This window comes from Drosophila suzukii, chromosome X (genome assembly GCF_043229965.1).
Source record: "Drosophila suzukii chromosome X, CBGP_Dsuzu_IsoJpt1.0, whole genome shotgun sequence".
NCBI lineage: Eukaryota > Metazoa > Arthropoda > Insecta > Diptera > Drosophilidae > Drosophila > Drosophila suzukii.
The window spans coordinates 20,019,115-20,032,887 of NC_092084.1; the positions used below are offsets into that span (position 1 = coordinate 20,019,115).

Consider the following 13,773-nt stretch of genomic DNA (forward strand, 5'->3'; position numbering starts at 1 on the left):
GTCCAAACTAAATCAAAATAGATTTTTAATTCCGTTGAGTGTTGTGTTTCATATCAAATATCGATATGTATTATTCCGTGTATCGATGCATACATTAAAAGGATAAATTTAAATGGCGGGTAATACAAACAACCGCTTAAAATCGCTGTTCACATAGAGAACCGCTGTTGCAGAAACAGCTGATCGGCCTAAATAAACGTAAAAATAAAAAAATAAAAACTCTTATAATAGCAAGTGGACTTTTTTAGCAGAGTTACCCGTCTTTTTCTAGCTCATGTACTCCTTATGGGAAAAAAAGTCGCTGTAGCGATATTTGATCGCTGATGTGAAAACCCCTCTGTCTGAACAGACTATAATACCGAAATTAATTAATATTTGTTTTGTTTTATTTTATATTCTTTAATTATTTTGTCTAATTAGATTAAACATTTTTTCAAAATAATATTTTAAGCAAAAAAAATTATTTATTTAAAAGTTTAGATAAGTATACATTTTAATACGTCTTTAGTTGTGCGATTAGTTTACTGTCACAGTTTATTGACAATTTTGAATATTTCCTTGGCCTTCTGGCGACCATTTATCACGTAGGCCAGCGGATCGTCCTGACTGGATTCCATCAGGTGGTCGCAGGATTCCTGCCCGATGTCGAACATGAAGGATGCGTCGATATCCTGCGGCAACTTGCCGCGCAGGAAGCTAATCTCGTTGTCGGCCAGTGCCGGTTTCCGGGCCAAAAGCAGGGCGGACAGGTAGCGCGGCTGCTTCTTCTTCTCGGCACAGTGCATCACCAGGCCCCAGGTGTCGTAATCCGTGTCCAGGACGTATGTGTTGTAAATACCCTCATCTGGAATGGGACATCCTTTGGTTATGGTTTATAATAACATTGCCAACTTAAGTGGTAGTATCTTATTATTAATATAAATATTATTTTAGTTCCATAGATTTGTTCTAAGGATATCCTTACGAAATTGGCTGCAAAGTATGCAGTGTATTCGATTAAGCTGAATCAGCCAGCACATAGAAATCAAGGCATACTTCCAGGCACTTTATTTTCTTGCATACTTGTAGGCGCTTATTTTCGCTGCATACTTTTGGGCACTTGCTAAACTGGAATCTGGCGTTCTTCAAACTTCTTTCAACAAAATTGCAACAGTTTTTTAAATTGGATGGGACCCCGACCCCAGATCAGGTTTACCACTCACATATATCCTCCGTGTGCTGCCAATGTCCTGGTTCTTCGAATCTGGGTATCATCCAGGTGATGTTGCCAACAAGCTTTTCACGCAGCGGATCCTCCGCGAATATATAGCTAAAATTCATCGTTATCTATTTGGAATAATATAAAAACATTATAGAGGTGATTATATAAATATACTTAAGTCACACCCACATGTTGATCTTCCTTTGAGAAGGAAAAGTGACTGCGCATGCAAGCGTATTCCGGCAGCTCCTCTGTGGAGGCATAATACTGCACCACGTACCAGCAGCCCATCATTCGCTCCAAATCGAAGTTCTTTATGGCACCCACCTGTAAGAAACAGATATATTGTGACACTTTAAAAACAGAAAATGGAAATACTATGTAAAAATAAATTTGTCAATTTGTTCAAGTGAAGGTTTGAAAACAAAATGTGATCATATTAAATATTATAATTACCAACACTTTAAGATTCATACAAGACTTAGAATATATGTGTACCATGCATATTTGTTATCAAATGTAATATATACAGGTCTGTTTTTGTCGTTATAATGATAAACTTTATTACTATAAATAAAGTTTTCCTAGATTTCAAAACATTAAAAGAGACCTAATAAGAGGTCGAGAAATACTATTAGAAAATATCAAAAATCTTTAAAAATATATTACTTCATATTTTATGATATATATTTTAAGCCTTGCAAAAGCCTAAGATTTGCTTATTTTAAAAAGAATAATTGAATTCGCCTAAAAAGCGATTTTTTTTTGGGGATTTTTAGATATGCTTGCGTCTGTAAATGTTTTGGAATTGTTGGTTTTAATTAAGATTTCTATTTTAACTTCCTTTTATAAGATAAGAAACATGTGTAGCCCCATTACACCGTATTAAAGAGGAGCTAACATCCTAATGTACAACCAATAGTAAGAAACTAAGTGCGATATTCGAAAGGTCAAGGCTGCAAGCATGCAAATAAATAAAGCAAATAAACATTTAGGCCACAAATGCCTTGCCTTGGCTATTTTCCCTCTTTAACTTGGCTGGCTGCATTTATTTACATTGTTTGCCCTGGCGACCACAAGACCAAACAGACTTCGGTAGGTGAAAGAGTTAGAGAAGCGACAGACGACGAAAGCCGTTAGCGCTGTCACCGTGATTGACTACTGACAGTTCATTGAGGAGTCGGAGTCATTGTTGCCGTCTCTTTCTGCGTCGCTGTTGCCGTCTCTCTCGCTGTCTTGCAAGACGCGACTTGCAGACGCGAAATGCAGACGCAAGTCAGCCTCTGATTGATGCGCCTCAAAAGCGCATTGCCCCGCATGTGCCGCCCCCTTTTCACTCCCCTTTCACTCCGCTGTCTTCCCGCTGACTCTTTCTTCCCGCCGCCTCTTTCTTCCCGCCGCCTCTTTCTTCAAGTCTCTACTACGTGCGTGTCTTTTGTCTATTCTTGTTGATTGTTTTCTGGCTTTTGGCTCGCTTTTCGGTGTTTGCACTTGCATTTGTATTTGTGTGACTGCACCTGCATCAAAGTGCAATTGTCGCCGCCAACGGAGATGCAGACAGTGGCGTAGAGGGGGGCTGGAGAAAGGGAGGGTGCTGAAGACAGCGAGACGCAGACGACGTCTGAGCCACTTAGAAAGTGTGATTGATTTTGGCATCGGTGTGAGCCCATTTCTTCTGCCTGGCTCTTTCTGCGCCTGGCTTTTACGTCCCATTCATTCTTTTCGCTAGAGATGGAACGTGCCCGCCAAGCGATAGAAGGTTAAGACTAAACCACTCACCTATTTTCAGTTACCATTCGATGTGATCAAAGTTTTTTAAGGGGCTTACATTTCCTGATAAAAATAGTCTTGTGAAAGATAAACAGTTTTCTTGAACCGGTTGGGAATTATAGAGCAAAGCTTGAAGTTATGAAGATTTAATGAACTATAGGATTTTTTTTAGAGATTTGATCAAGGCAATAACATATGACAAAGTCAAAGACAAAGTGATAATTGTCATGAGACACGATTGACTGAAAGACAATTACTTAAAAATTCAAAATCCTTAGATTAGCCGTTTTCTAATCCTAAACCTGTTGGGAATTATAGAGCAGAAAGGTGATGAAGATTAGAACAACTTTAGGGTTTTTTTAGAACATTGATCAAGGAAATAACAAGTGGGTGACAAAGTCAAAATAGAGATAATTGTCATGGCACACGATTGATTGGAATAGCAACAGAATAACAGACTCGATATGTGTATTCCCATAGTAACTAGATGGTGCCATCACTAGTGGATTGAAATATGTCACAGTGTGCCCGGCATATTGATGAGCCTTTGAGCTTGAGTTTGGTTTTGAGATGCTTTCCTCCTCCGGCGGCTGTGCTCAGAATGAAATCGAATCGAAGCTAAGCGAAGTGAAGCGTTGCCAAAGAAAGTGATCCAGTTAGGAGAGGCCAGGGACGTGACCAGGGACGGGAACCTGTACATCCAAAACTGCACCTGCTTCCAAATATCTGATGAAGTCTCAACTGTATGCCGTTCTATTGTAGTTGTTTTGTTCTTTACCTAAGTTATTTCCATTGCCTAAAGGTGACCTCAATATCATATATTTTCGGAACAAATGCCATCTTGTTCTTGTGGAAAGATTAATAGATAGATTAGCAAATATAGTATAGTATGCATATAGGGAGGTCGAATCGTTTGATCTGTTCCCTTTTTTTCTGAAAAACATGGTAGTCATTAAGGACACATACATATATGATATATGATATAATATATGAAACCATGTTTAGTCAGAACTCTATCTTTATACGGGGCTTTTATTCTTGCTTAGTCAGAACCCAACGAAAGCTACTTAATATTTGTATTTCTATCGCAAAGCCTGATCGTAATACAAATTACACTACATATATATATGATAATACTCATATGGGATGGTTTTTCCTGGTGTTATGGTCTAGTTGACCTTGGTAAAAGGTGTGGGTAGGGAGATTACCTACCGTGGGACACTGATTACTTGGACCTGAGCGCCTCCTGGTCTGGTAGGCATTGCTATTGTACGTTGTCCACATATTGCCATCCACTGAGGTGAAGAGTTCCAGGATAGTCACAAATACGCCGAAAACCAGGAGCGATCCATTTCTGCCCATGATCGGGGGCATTTTTCCGGATTTCGTGGGGCTTCAATTGCTTATTGTCGTTGATCTTCCGGCGGGCTCAGACGCGCGATCTCCGTTGCGTTGTCGCGGGCACTGATTTCGATGGCACTGCGCCATCTCCGCGAGCAACATGCGACATTAGCATCCAGCAGCAACTACACTTTGAACAAATATATCAAATCAAAACTAACTAATAAACATTATCGTGAAAAACACAAAGAAATTAATAAATAATAACGAGCTTAGATTTTCTCTTTTCTAAGAAATAGTACCTCTAACCGGATCTTAAAATATCATCCCTTACTCAATCAGAAAAAAATGTAACATACATAATTTTCATACAATTTTTTATAAAGAACACGCAATTTTTAAACACAATTTTTGTAACATGAAAAATGTTGTTTCAAGTGTTCCACAGCGAATCGGAACGCAACGGATTCGGATGTTTTTGCGGATAAGGCGCCTTCTTATTGCCACAGAATTCTATGGGAATAGCTGTGGCTGGGTCATTATCGGCTGGAAATAAATGCGACACAAATGAGCACTTGGTTGTTTTTTAGCTATGAACGAGTAATACTCGTCGTCAATCGTAGTTTTGCCAAATCAAGGCCTACATATAAAAGACTGACTGTTTTGAGAAGCTTGCAACCGATGCTATCAATCCCCATCACTTTAAGGAACATTTATTTTTTGACCCATTTTTGCATTTTTTATAAGGGGGTACATCAGAATTTTTTGGGATTCAGATTTTGGTCAAAAATACTCTTTTTTAGTGGTTTTTCAGCCGTAGTTCAGCCAAATCAAGGCGTACAGCTAAAAGACCGACTGTTTTGAGCAGCTTGCTACAAATGCTATCGATCCGCATCACTTTAAGGAACATTTATTTTTTGACCCATTTTCGCATTTTTTGTATTTTTTGGGATTCAGATTTTGGTCAAAAATACTCCTTTTTTAGTGGTTTTTTAGTCGTAGTTAAGCCAAATCAAGGCGCACATCTAAAAGACCGATTGTCTTGAACAGCTTGCTACAAATGCTTTCAATCCCCATCATTTTAAGGAACATTTATTTTTTGACCCATTTTCTCATTTTTTATGAGGGGGTACATCAGTATTTTTTGGGATTCAGAGTTTGGTCAAAAATACTCATTTTATGGAGGTTTTTCAGTCGTAGTTCAGCCAAATCAAGGGGTACAACTAAAAGACCGACTGTTTTGAGCAGCTTGCTACAAATGCTATCGATCCGCGTCACTTTAAGGAACATTTATTTTTTGACCCATTTTCGCATTTTTTTTCATCATGATTTTTTGCGAAAAATGGCAAAAATTAAAAATTTCTTGGATTGAACGGTAATGGATTGTAAATTAAATTTCGAGCTCAACAAGGTATGACATTCCACATTCTGAGCTTTATTTGCATTATGGCAACAAAAATACTGATTTTTAGGACAAAAAATGGGATTCCGATTATTATGTATCTTTTCGATCAATTTTCGTATTTTTTGGAGGGGGTACATCTGTTTTTTTTTCTACTGCATTTTAAATGTGTTTTTAATGTTTTATTATTTTAATATTATCAAATTTGTAACAAAACCTAAGATTCCAGGAGATGGTTTCCCGACTTTTTAATTCCTTTCTGGAATGGTTAGTCTCCAAAACATAGCGGCTTTCCTAGGCGATCGCATCTCTTCCAGCGTGGTGAATTCCCTCGCTCATTTAAATATTGGAATTTAATCAGCCGCCTTCCCCCTCCCCCTTCCCCTTCCCCCACCTCTCCCTAACACTTGCTCTCTTTCCAAGAGTGCGGGTGAGTAAGCCGCTCTTATCAATTACAACGTCCGTTTGCCAGTCAATGCCTTACATTGCACAAATACATATGTAAATGCATACGTACTGTGTGAAATTATTGAGTCTGGGGAACGGGAACTAAGTATTTTTGGCTGCACTGCATCTTGTTTTCACTTGTCGCGTGGATGCAGATTTCCAGATTTCCTGATTTCCAGGCAACTTTCTCGCCGCGGAGAGCGAAATTTTCGGGGTGGTGTATTGGCCGTGTGGTGGAGGTGTATTGGGGTAGCGAGAGGGGAAGGGTGGTGGTGGGGGGATGGGGAATGGGGAGTGGAAACAGGAAACATTTTAATAGTCTGCAAATTTATTCTTTACAATCGCCAGAACGAACTGAGCGCTCCGCTGGACACTTTCTCTTTATTGCGAAACGAGTTGCGCGGCATTTTCACGACCGGACTGGAATGAAACTGGACATCCTCAGAGAGGTGGCTGCTTTTGCCGCTTCTTCTTCCGCCTGCGTCTGCTTTTTAAGATTTTTTTCTTATATTTTTTTTTACTTCATTTTTTATTTTTATATTTTTTTTTGGAGTTGTCTGGTTTTTTGTTGGCCAGCCCAAAAAAGCGGCGCAACTTTCGTCGCCGCATTGCGTTGCGATGCGTTAGCGGCCAGTTCCGGCTTCTACGGCAGCTCCTTCTTCACTCTTCTCTTGCCCCGAACTCTCTTCGCCTTTCTCCCGCCTTTCTCCCCCTTTTCTCTTAACCATCGCAGACGCACCGCTGCAAAAAGCGGCTTTTAATGCGCCAGCGAAACGAAACGAAGCGAAATAAGGCAACAAGTGCGCAATCGGAGAAATGTCGCCTGCTCCTTCGCTCTCCCGATTTTTATTGGCCGCGTTAAGTTCCTGATCTCTTCTTGGAATTTGTGTGTGTGTGTGAGTGCGGATGAATGGAATCTAAGATGAAGGGCGGCAAAAATGGAAGGATCAGTGGGGGTAAGGAAAAGAGAGAGAGAGAGAGAGTGACAGACAGAAAGTGGGAGTAGAAGTTTAAAGTAGGACACCACTGTAAGGACCACTTAACCCTTAGGTAGTCCTAACTAGATGACTTTTTATACCAGTGACTCTTTGAGTAAAAAGGCATTATGCATTTGGGGAAAAGTATGTAACTTATAGCAGGAAGCGTTTCAGAAACAAAAGTCAACACAATATCAATGTCAAAATCGTTCATAGCCCAGTTAAATACATTATTAACTATGCAAGAATGCGGAGGATTTGGCAACGCTAATCACACATAAGGTTGCCATCCCAAAACTCTGAAGCAAAAGGAAGACTCATCTGGAAATGCCACTATGTCAACACAATACCAAGATCCTTCATAGTTCAGTGTAATGCGTTGTTACTTCCAGGAGAATGTGGTAACGCTAATCACATAAATTTCAATCTTTTTTTAACCATCTTCGCAAACCATCATTAGGCTAACATCCCAAGAAGGCAAGAGGTACACTTTCTAAAACAAAAGGAAGCTTAATCCTGGGAGTGGCACTGCGACAACACCATATCAATATTAAGGTTCTTCACAGTCCAGTATAGCACATTATTAATTATGCAAGGATTCGGAGGATGTGGCAACGCTAATCACACATAAGGTTGCCATCCCAAGACTCTGAAGCAAAAGGTAGCCACATCCTGGCAATGCCACTATTTCAACACAATATCAATATCAATAGCAATATCAATATCCCTCATAAAACATTATTCAAATACAAGATTGAATACCATGACTCCCTGTCCAAATGTGAAATGTGAATAATATATTCGTTTGCCGTTGATAGTAAAAACAATATGGAATTAAGAACGCCTAAAAAACTCGTTTATTATAGAACTCTAACAAAGATGGATTTAGAACCCGGAACAGTATTCTTTGCTAGCAATTATAATGTATTTTAAGCCTAATCCGTTTCTTAGAGAGTGAATGTTGAAAAAATGTAGTGACAAATGTACAACAAATTTTATAAATACCAATATTGGTTATCAGTGTGCTTATTAAATTGAGGTTTCTCAATGAACGGCTCTGAGCTTTTGGACACGCATCCGATCATCCAACCGAAATGACCATTTAGCTGGGGACTGGCGTAGACCCCACCGGAATCGGAATGCCTCAAATGCGACTGCCACGCCCGAATTCAAGTGCGAATCCGAATCGGAATCCGAATCCGACTGGCAACAGGTGGGGCTGGTGGGCAGGTGGGCAGGTGGAGCCGGTGAGCCACAGGTGAGCTACAGGTGACAGTCGACAGTCAGGCAGACGGAATGTCTGGCGCGGCATGGAGTGGAATGTCAAACGTTTATTTGCCGGTAATTAAATTTGAAAATGATTTAAATTTCACCAGCGAATATTTCAAATTGGTCTTAACACTTTCTTTCGCAGCATCAGCATCAACGGCAGCATCTGTCTCTGTTTGGCCAACGGCCCACCCGCAAGCTGCGTCCGACTCGATGACCCACCTAAGAAAGCCCCCTCCCCGCCGCCTTTGCCCCCTTCGGTGCGCCGCCCATGGGCAATCCATGGGAGCAATCCGGCTGATTGGAGATTTGTTTTCTATTTGCAATTGATCGATGCTCGCCTGCCAAGCGGCAACAACAGCCACAAAAAATTACAAAAAAAAAGAAGAAAATGTTGGAAAAAAAGTTAACGCAAAAATTGAGCTGGACGTTGTTGGATGGTGTCCACGTCCGGTGGGTTCGTTAATGGCATACCGAACTTGGGATCAGGCCGATGCATTATGGTACCGCCTGACCGAGCCAACTTTCAGCTCAAGACCTTCTTGAACAGCGCTTAATCAAATGGAAATATTATTTTATTAAAATATTTTTGACTCTAATATTTGTGTCACCCTGAAAACCACTCTAGATGTCTTATGTATTGTCGGATCATGGCATTATTTACCTTATTTAGCACTGTTCTATAAAATCCTACCATTGTTTTACCCTTGTTAAATAAGATACTGAAAACGAAAATTGGTAAGCTGGTTAGGATGTGGTGCTAGTTTATGACGACCTCTCTCCAAAAAAAATTCAAAATTATGATTTTTAGGATCTCTAACATCTTGAGAACCAAGCGAGCCAAAAGAAATCAGAAAGTTATACCATTATATCATATCATACTAGCATTATATCACAAACCCATTTGCACAGAAGTATCACATTACTAAAGTTATTTAATTAAGCAATGAGATAACATCAAAATGGAATATACTTAGTTTTAGAAGTTTGATTGCTGATCAATTTTCTTAGTCCCATCAGAAAACACAATGACATCATATGACTTTTCAAAAAAATGACTTATAAATAAAGTTAAATTTTTAAAAATATCCAATAAATATAGAAATATACACACCTTTTGATTTCATTTATCATGATCTTGTAATATAACGATTTTAACCCAATTCGTACATGTGACTTTTCAATAGATTGCCTTATAAAAATCCTTATATAATAGTTACGATATTTATAAATCCTCTTAATATAAAAACCTTCCGATTTTATTTATCATGATCTTGTAATATAACGATTTGAACCCATTGATGATGATGACTTTTCAATAGATTGCCTTATAAATAACGTTTTATAATATTTACGATATATATAAATCCACTAAATATTAAAATATACATACTCTCCGAGTTTATTTATCATGATCTTGTAATGCAAATATCGCAATTAGTAACGATTTGAACCCATTTCCCGCAACTAAGCCAGCCCATTAAGATCTTGGCCTTTGCAAGTAAATCAACTTTTACCCGAGCAACACTCGGGGCATGATTCTGGAGTGGCTGCCACCAGCTGCTCCCCGATCTCGAGTGCGTGTTCCGAGCCGAAAGCGTGTGGGATTGCTTGGAGTGCACTCGGTGGTACATGATACACCGTAGATCATGGCCAGTTTCGCTAGCCGCTCAATTATGCAGCGACACGGGCGCAGAGACATACTAGTAAGTGCTGGAAAATGGGGGGTGTTTTCAGCAGGGGGGGGGGGGGGTCTGTGCGTGCCCTTCCCATGGCCACCATCCATCATCCGTCGACCAACATCGTCTAACATAACCCATCAAGTGGGTTCCGTTTTGTTTGCGCATGCGCGGCGCATTCAGCATCGATATTTCACGATCGTCGTCTGCGTTTTATGGCGATGGAGTGGAAAAATGAAGGAAAAAAAACACACAGAAAAAAAGTGGAAATGGGGGAAGAGATGGAGCTGACTTCGTGCTGCTATTTGGTGGTCCGCGACTTTGTTTTCATTTGGAAAGTGGGTGTGTTTGTCTAGCTGTCCGAAAAGCCCGGCTCCCTGACCAACAAAAAAAAACCCCCAGACTGTGTCCCCTTCTCCAATGTCAACTCTGTGGTCACTACTTGCCGGCCTGGAAAGAAAAGGGGTCTGTGAGTCTGGGAAAATGCCTCCCCTGGCAGACTCTGGGGTCAGCCGAAGCTCAAGTCTGTGGGCCCGAAGAAAAGGAAATGCGAGGAATGTCGAGGAAAAACGAGGAAAGTGATCTACGACGCTCTTCAAACTGATCTTCCTAATATGAGTTTTTTGGTTTTTTGCGGGGGAAGTTCAACCCAGTCAAGTGGTTAAGTGATCCACCGCAATTTATGTTGACATTTTGGATGATCTTTAAATATTTACGCTGAAACTTTACGATCTAAAACATTATTTGCTTAATCTTTAACTGTTTTGGTTTGAATTTAACGATCGTAAACTAAATTTATGACCACACGTTTCTATCACATAATTGGTAAGTGATATATTGTCATGTTAAAGTGATAGTGGAAAATGTAATTGATTGTGGTATAAATGGTAAGGAACAAATTAATATTTAGATACTGATAAGCCTAATGAAATCATTATATTCATTATGAAATATTTAAAAGAGATGTGCTATTTTACCTAAGGTTTTTTGACTATACCTTTAAGAAATATTACCAAACCCATCGATATGAAAGTTCTTCGGTTCCATTCCCAGAAACTTAACCAAACCCAAAACTTTCTTGGCGAGAATGTAGTTCAAAAGTATCCAAAAAGCTTTTGTTTTTTTTTGCGGAACTTTCATAACCAACTCGCATCGATCGTTCGATCCCAGTCATCCATCCGTCCATCCAAATGGGGTCCGCACCTGAAATTCCATTCGGTTTCCAGGCTGAAGATATGGCCCCAGGCCAAGATACTCGGATACTTGGGATGCTGCGATATACTCTCAGATACTTTCGGATACTCTCGGATACTGAGATACTTAAGATACATGCGTGTGCTGGCTTAGATTGCCGAATTGCAAGGCGGATCGAATCGAATCGAATCGTATTGGCATCGTATCGTATCGTATGGGATCGGTGGAACTGGCAAGGGGGCAGTGGCTTTGGTACTGGACTGGTTCGACCGAAGAATCTTTTTCGACAGCGGCTAATTGACTTTCAATGTTGTTTTATTTTCTTTCGTTTCGTTTAATTTTATTTGAGCGTTGTCGAGCCGAGAAAGTGAAATTGATAGGCAGACAAGTGGCTCTCCCAGCGACTCCGAGCTGTCTGTCGGGCGAAGGGGATGGCGGGGTAAGGGGCCCCATCCGAATGGGATTCTAAGGAGGCGCTTTCTAAGTACCCGACAGCATGAGTTGCAACTAGCCGTGCACTGGGAGAAAATATACCGTAATTAATTACCAATTTCAATTTAATGTAAAGGCTTATAGAGGCTGCACTGCTAGAAAATATATCGAAGTTAATCACTATTTTGAACTTAATATAAAGGCTTATAGAGGCTTACAGCTCGCATAATTCCTTTAAAGCTTGTTTTTTATTTTATCATTATTTATTTCTAGATTAGTTCCTATATAAGACTAATTTTAACATATGATAGTATATATAGTCGAAAGTTAAGAACTGAAGATCTTTCTCTAGATACATTCTTTTTTTTTAATTTTTAGTAACTTACCTAAACCACCTATTTATAATATATCTTTATTGCGCTTCTTTCCTGGTTGTTTAAAAAATAAAATATTATGAAGGTTTTAAAATATATCATATCCATTATTATAAATATTCCTAAGAATTACATATATATTTACAATGACTAGCTTAAGTCTAAAAAATAAAGTGACCTTTTTATCTATCGTTTTTATGTAAAAAAATATCATGAAGGTTTTAAAATATATCATATCCATTATTATAAATATTCTTAAGGATTACATATATATTTATAATGACTATCTAAAGTATAAAAAATAAAATTACCTCTTTATTTACCTTCATTATGTCAAAAATATTATTTTTTGTTGAAATATAAAGTTAAAAATATTTTTTAAGTTAACCATTGTATTTCTGCTGGGAATTTTTCTCAGTGCACAGGCGGCTGTAGCTCTAACCCAATTCTTCTCCCTTGGGTGGCGGCTTCTTCGCTTAATACTTCCACACCCACAGCGGACAAAAAGTGTCTTCTCATGGCCTAATGGCAGCTATTGCTACTGTTTGCCGTTGTTGCTGTTGCCATTGCTATTGCTGTTGCTGTTGCAGTTGCAGCAGTTGTTGCCGCTGCCGTGGCACTTGTTTTTGTTGGCGGCGTTTTCACTTTGGTCGAGATCTGCCATTGCCACCTTGTAACCCCTCTGGGCGCTGGCCAAACAGCCGAAAGGTTATACCAACAGCAGCAACATGCTGCTGCTGTACACCAGCAACACCCGAAACAACAGCAACAGCAGCAGCAGAAAAACAAGCGCGACAGATGACAAATGCTGGCAGTTTTGCCGGCGATGATGAAGTGTCAATGCAATGAAAACTAAACCAATAAATTGTGAGAGCGACCCAAATAGTTGGCTAGAAACCGGCGTGGCGAAGAGGATTTTGGCCCGGCAGCGTACGACGATATGTTTGTGTGGCATTAGCTGCAGCAGCTCCAGATGCAGCCGTAGAACCGTAGAATCCCGATGGACCAGGCATATGTACTTCGACCTGTTGGCGGAACGGCGTCATCATGTTTTCACCCAGAGACCTTTTGCAACCAAAAAAAATAAAAAAACATAGCACCACATTTGGTCAGCCAACAAAACATCCATCCCCCCGCCCCCCTACCTGTAAGAAAAAAACAAAAGTTGTGAGAAATTGAAGCGCAATTCAAGTCGGCGGTGGATGGTGAAAGTAACAAGATACTTTTAATAAGACATCTTGCGACGTCGCTTAAGATGCGTGAGGCGTGCGACCAGCAGACAAAGCTGCTGCTGCTGCTGCCCTTCTCCATATGATATGGTATATGGTATATGATAACCATAAGCCCCTCTCCAACATGCCGGCTGATCTTCCGGGGGAATGAGGAATGGGAAATGGGGGACTACGAATCCGAGTCGGAACCACTTGCTCATGCAAAACCGCCAGTAATTGACCAAGTTAGCAGACTCAGACGGCAGACTGGATGGCGCGTGTTACTTAATGTGCAACGCGGACCGATAGACGCCTTGATCACCGATCGGCGATAGACGATGGCCACTTTCTGGCGGAACCGGAGCACCACCAGCACCGCCACCACCGCTGTGATTCCAATCGAAATTACTCCAATTTCGAAACGGGTCTTTTTGGTCATATTTAGCAAACAGGAATCGCGAGGAGACACGCGGCGC

The 13,773-nt window shown here is 40.2% G+C and overlaps 1 protein-coding gene across 1 annotated transcript; it reads right to left on the reverse strand.

Annotated features, from left to right (window-relative positions):
* Positions 1–444: 444 nt before the first annotated feature.
* Karl (lipocalin/cytosolic fatty acid-binding protein Karl) lies at positions 445–4,450 on the reverse strand. Its single transcript, XM_017068401.4, has 4 exons — positions 4,184–4,450; positions 1,391–1,528; positions 1,203–1,326; positions 445–844 (listed from the first exon to the last, which is right to left on the reverse strand). Exons 1-4 carry the CDS (start codon positions 4,343–4,345, stop codon positions 528–530), a joined length of 741 nt encoding a protein of 246 aa, XP_016923890.2. The 5' UTR covers positions 4,346–4,450; the 3' UTR covers positions 445–527.
* Between the last annotated feature and the right edge of the window lie 9,323 nt (positions 4,451–13,773).

Coding starts and splice junctions, on each gene's coding strand:
- Karl (XM_017068401.4), bottom strand. CDS start 4,345: ATGCCCCCGATCATGGGCAGAAATGGATCGCTCCTGGTTTTCGGCGTA. Junction 1,529..4,183: donor CAAGTAATCAGTGTCCCACG/GTAGGTAATCTC, acceptor TGTTTCTTACAG/GTGGGTGCCATAAAGAACTT. Junction 845..1,202: donor GCAGCACACGGAGGATATAT/GTGAGTGGTAAA, acceptor GTCCCATTCCAG/ATGAGGGTATTTACAACACA.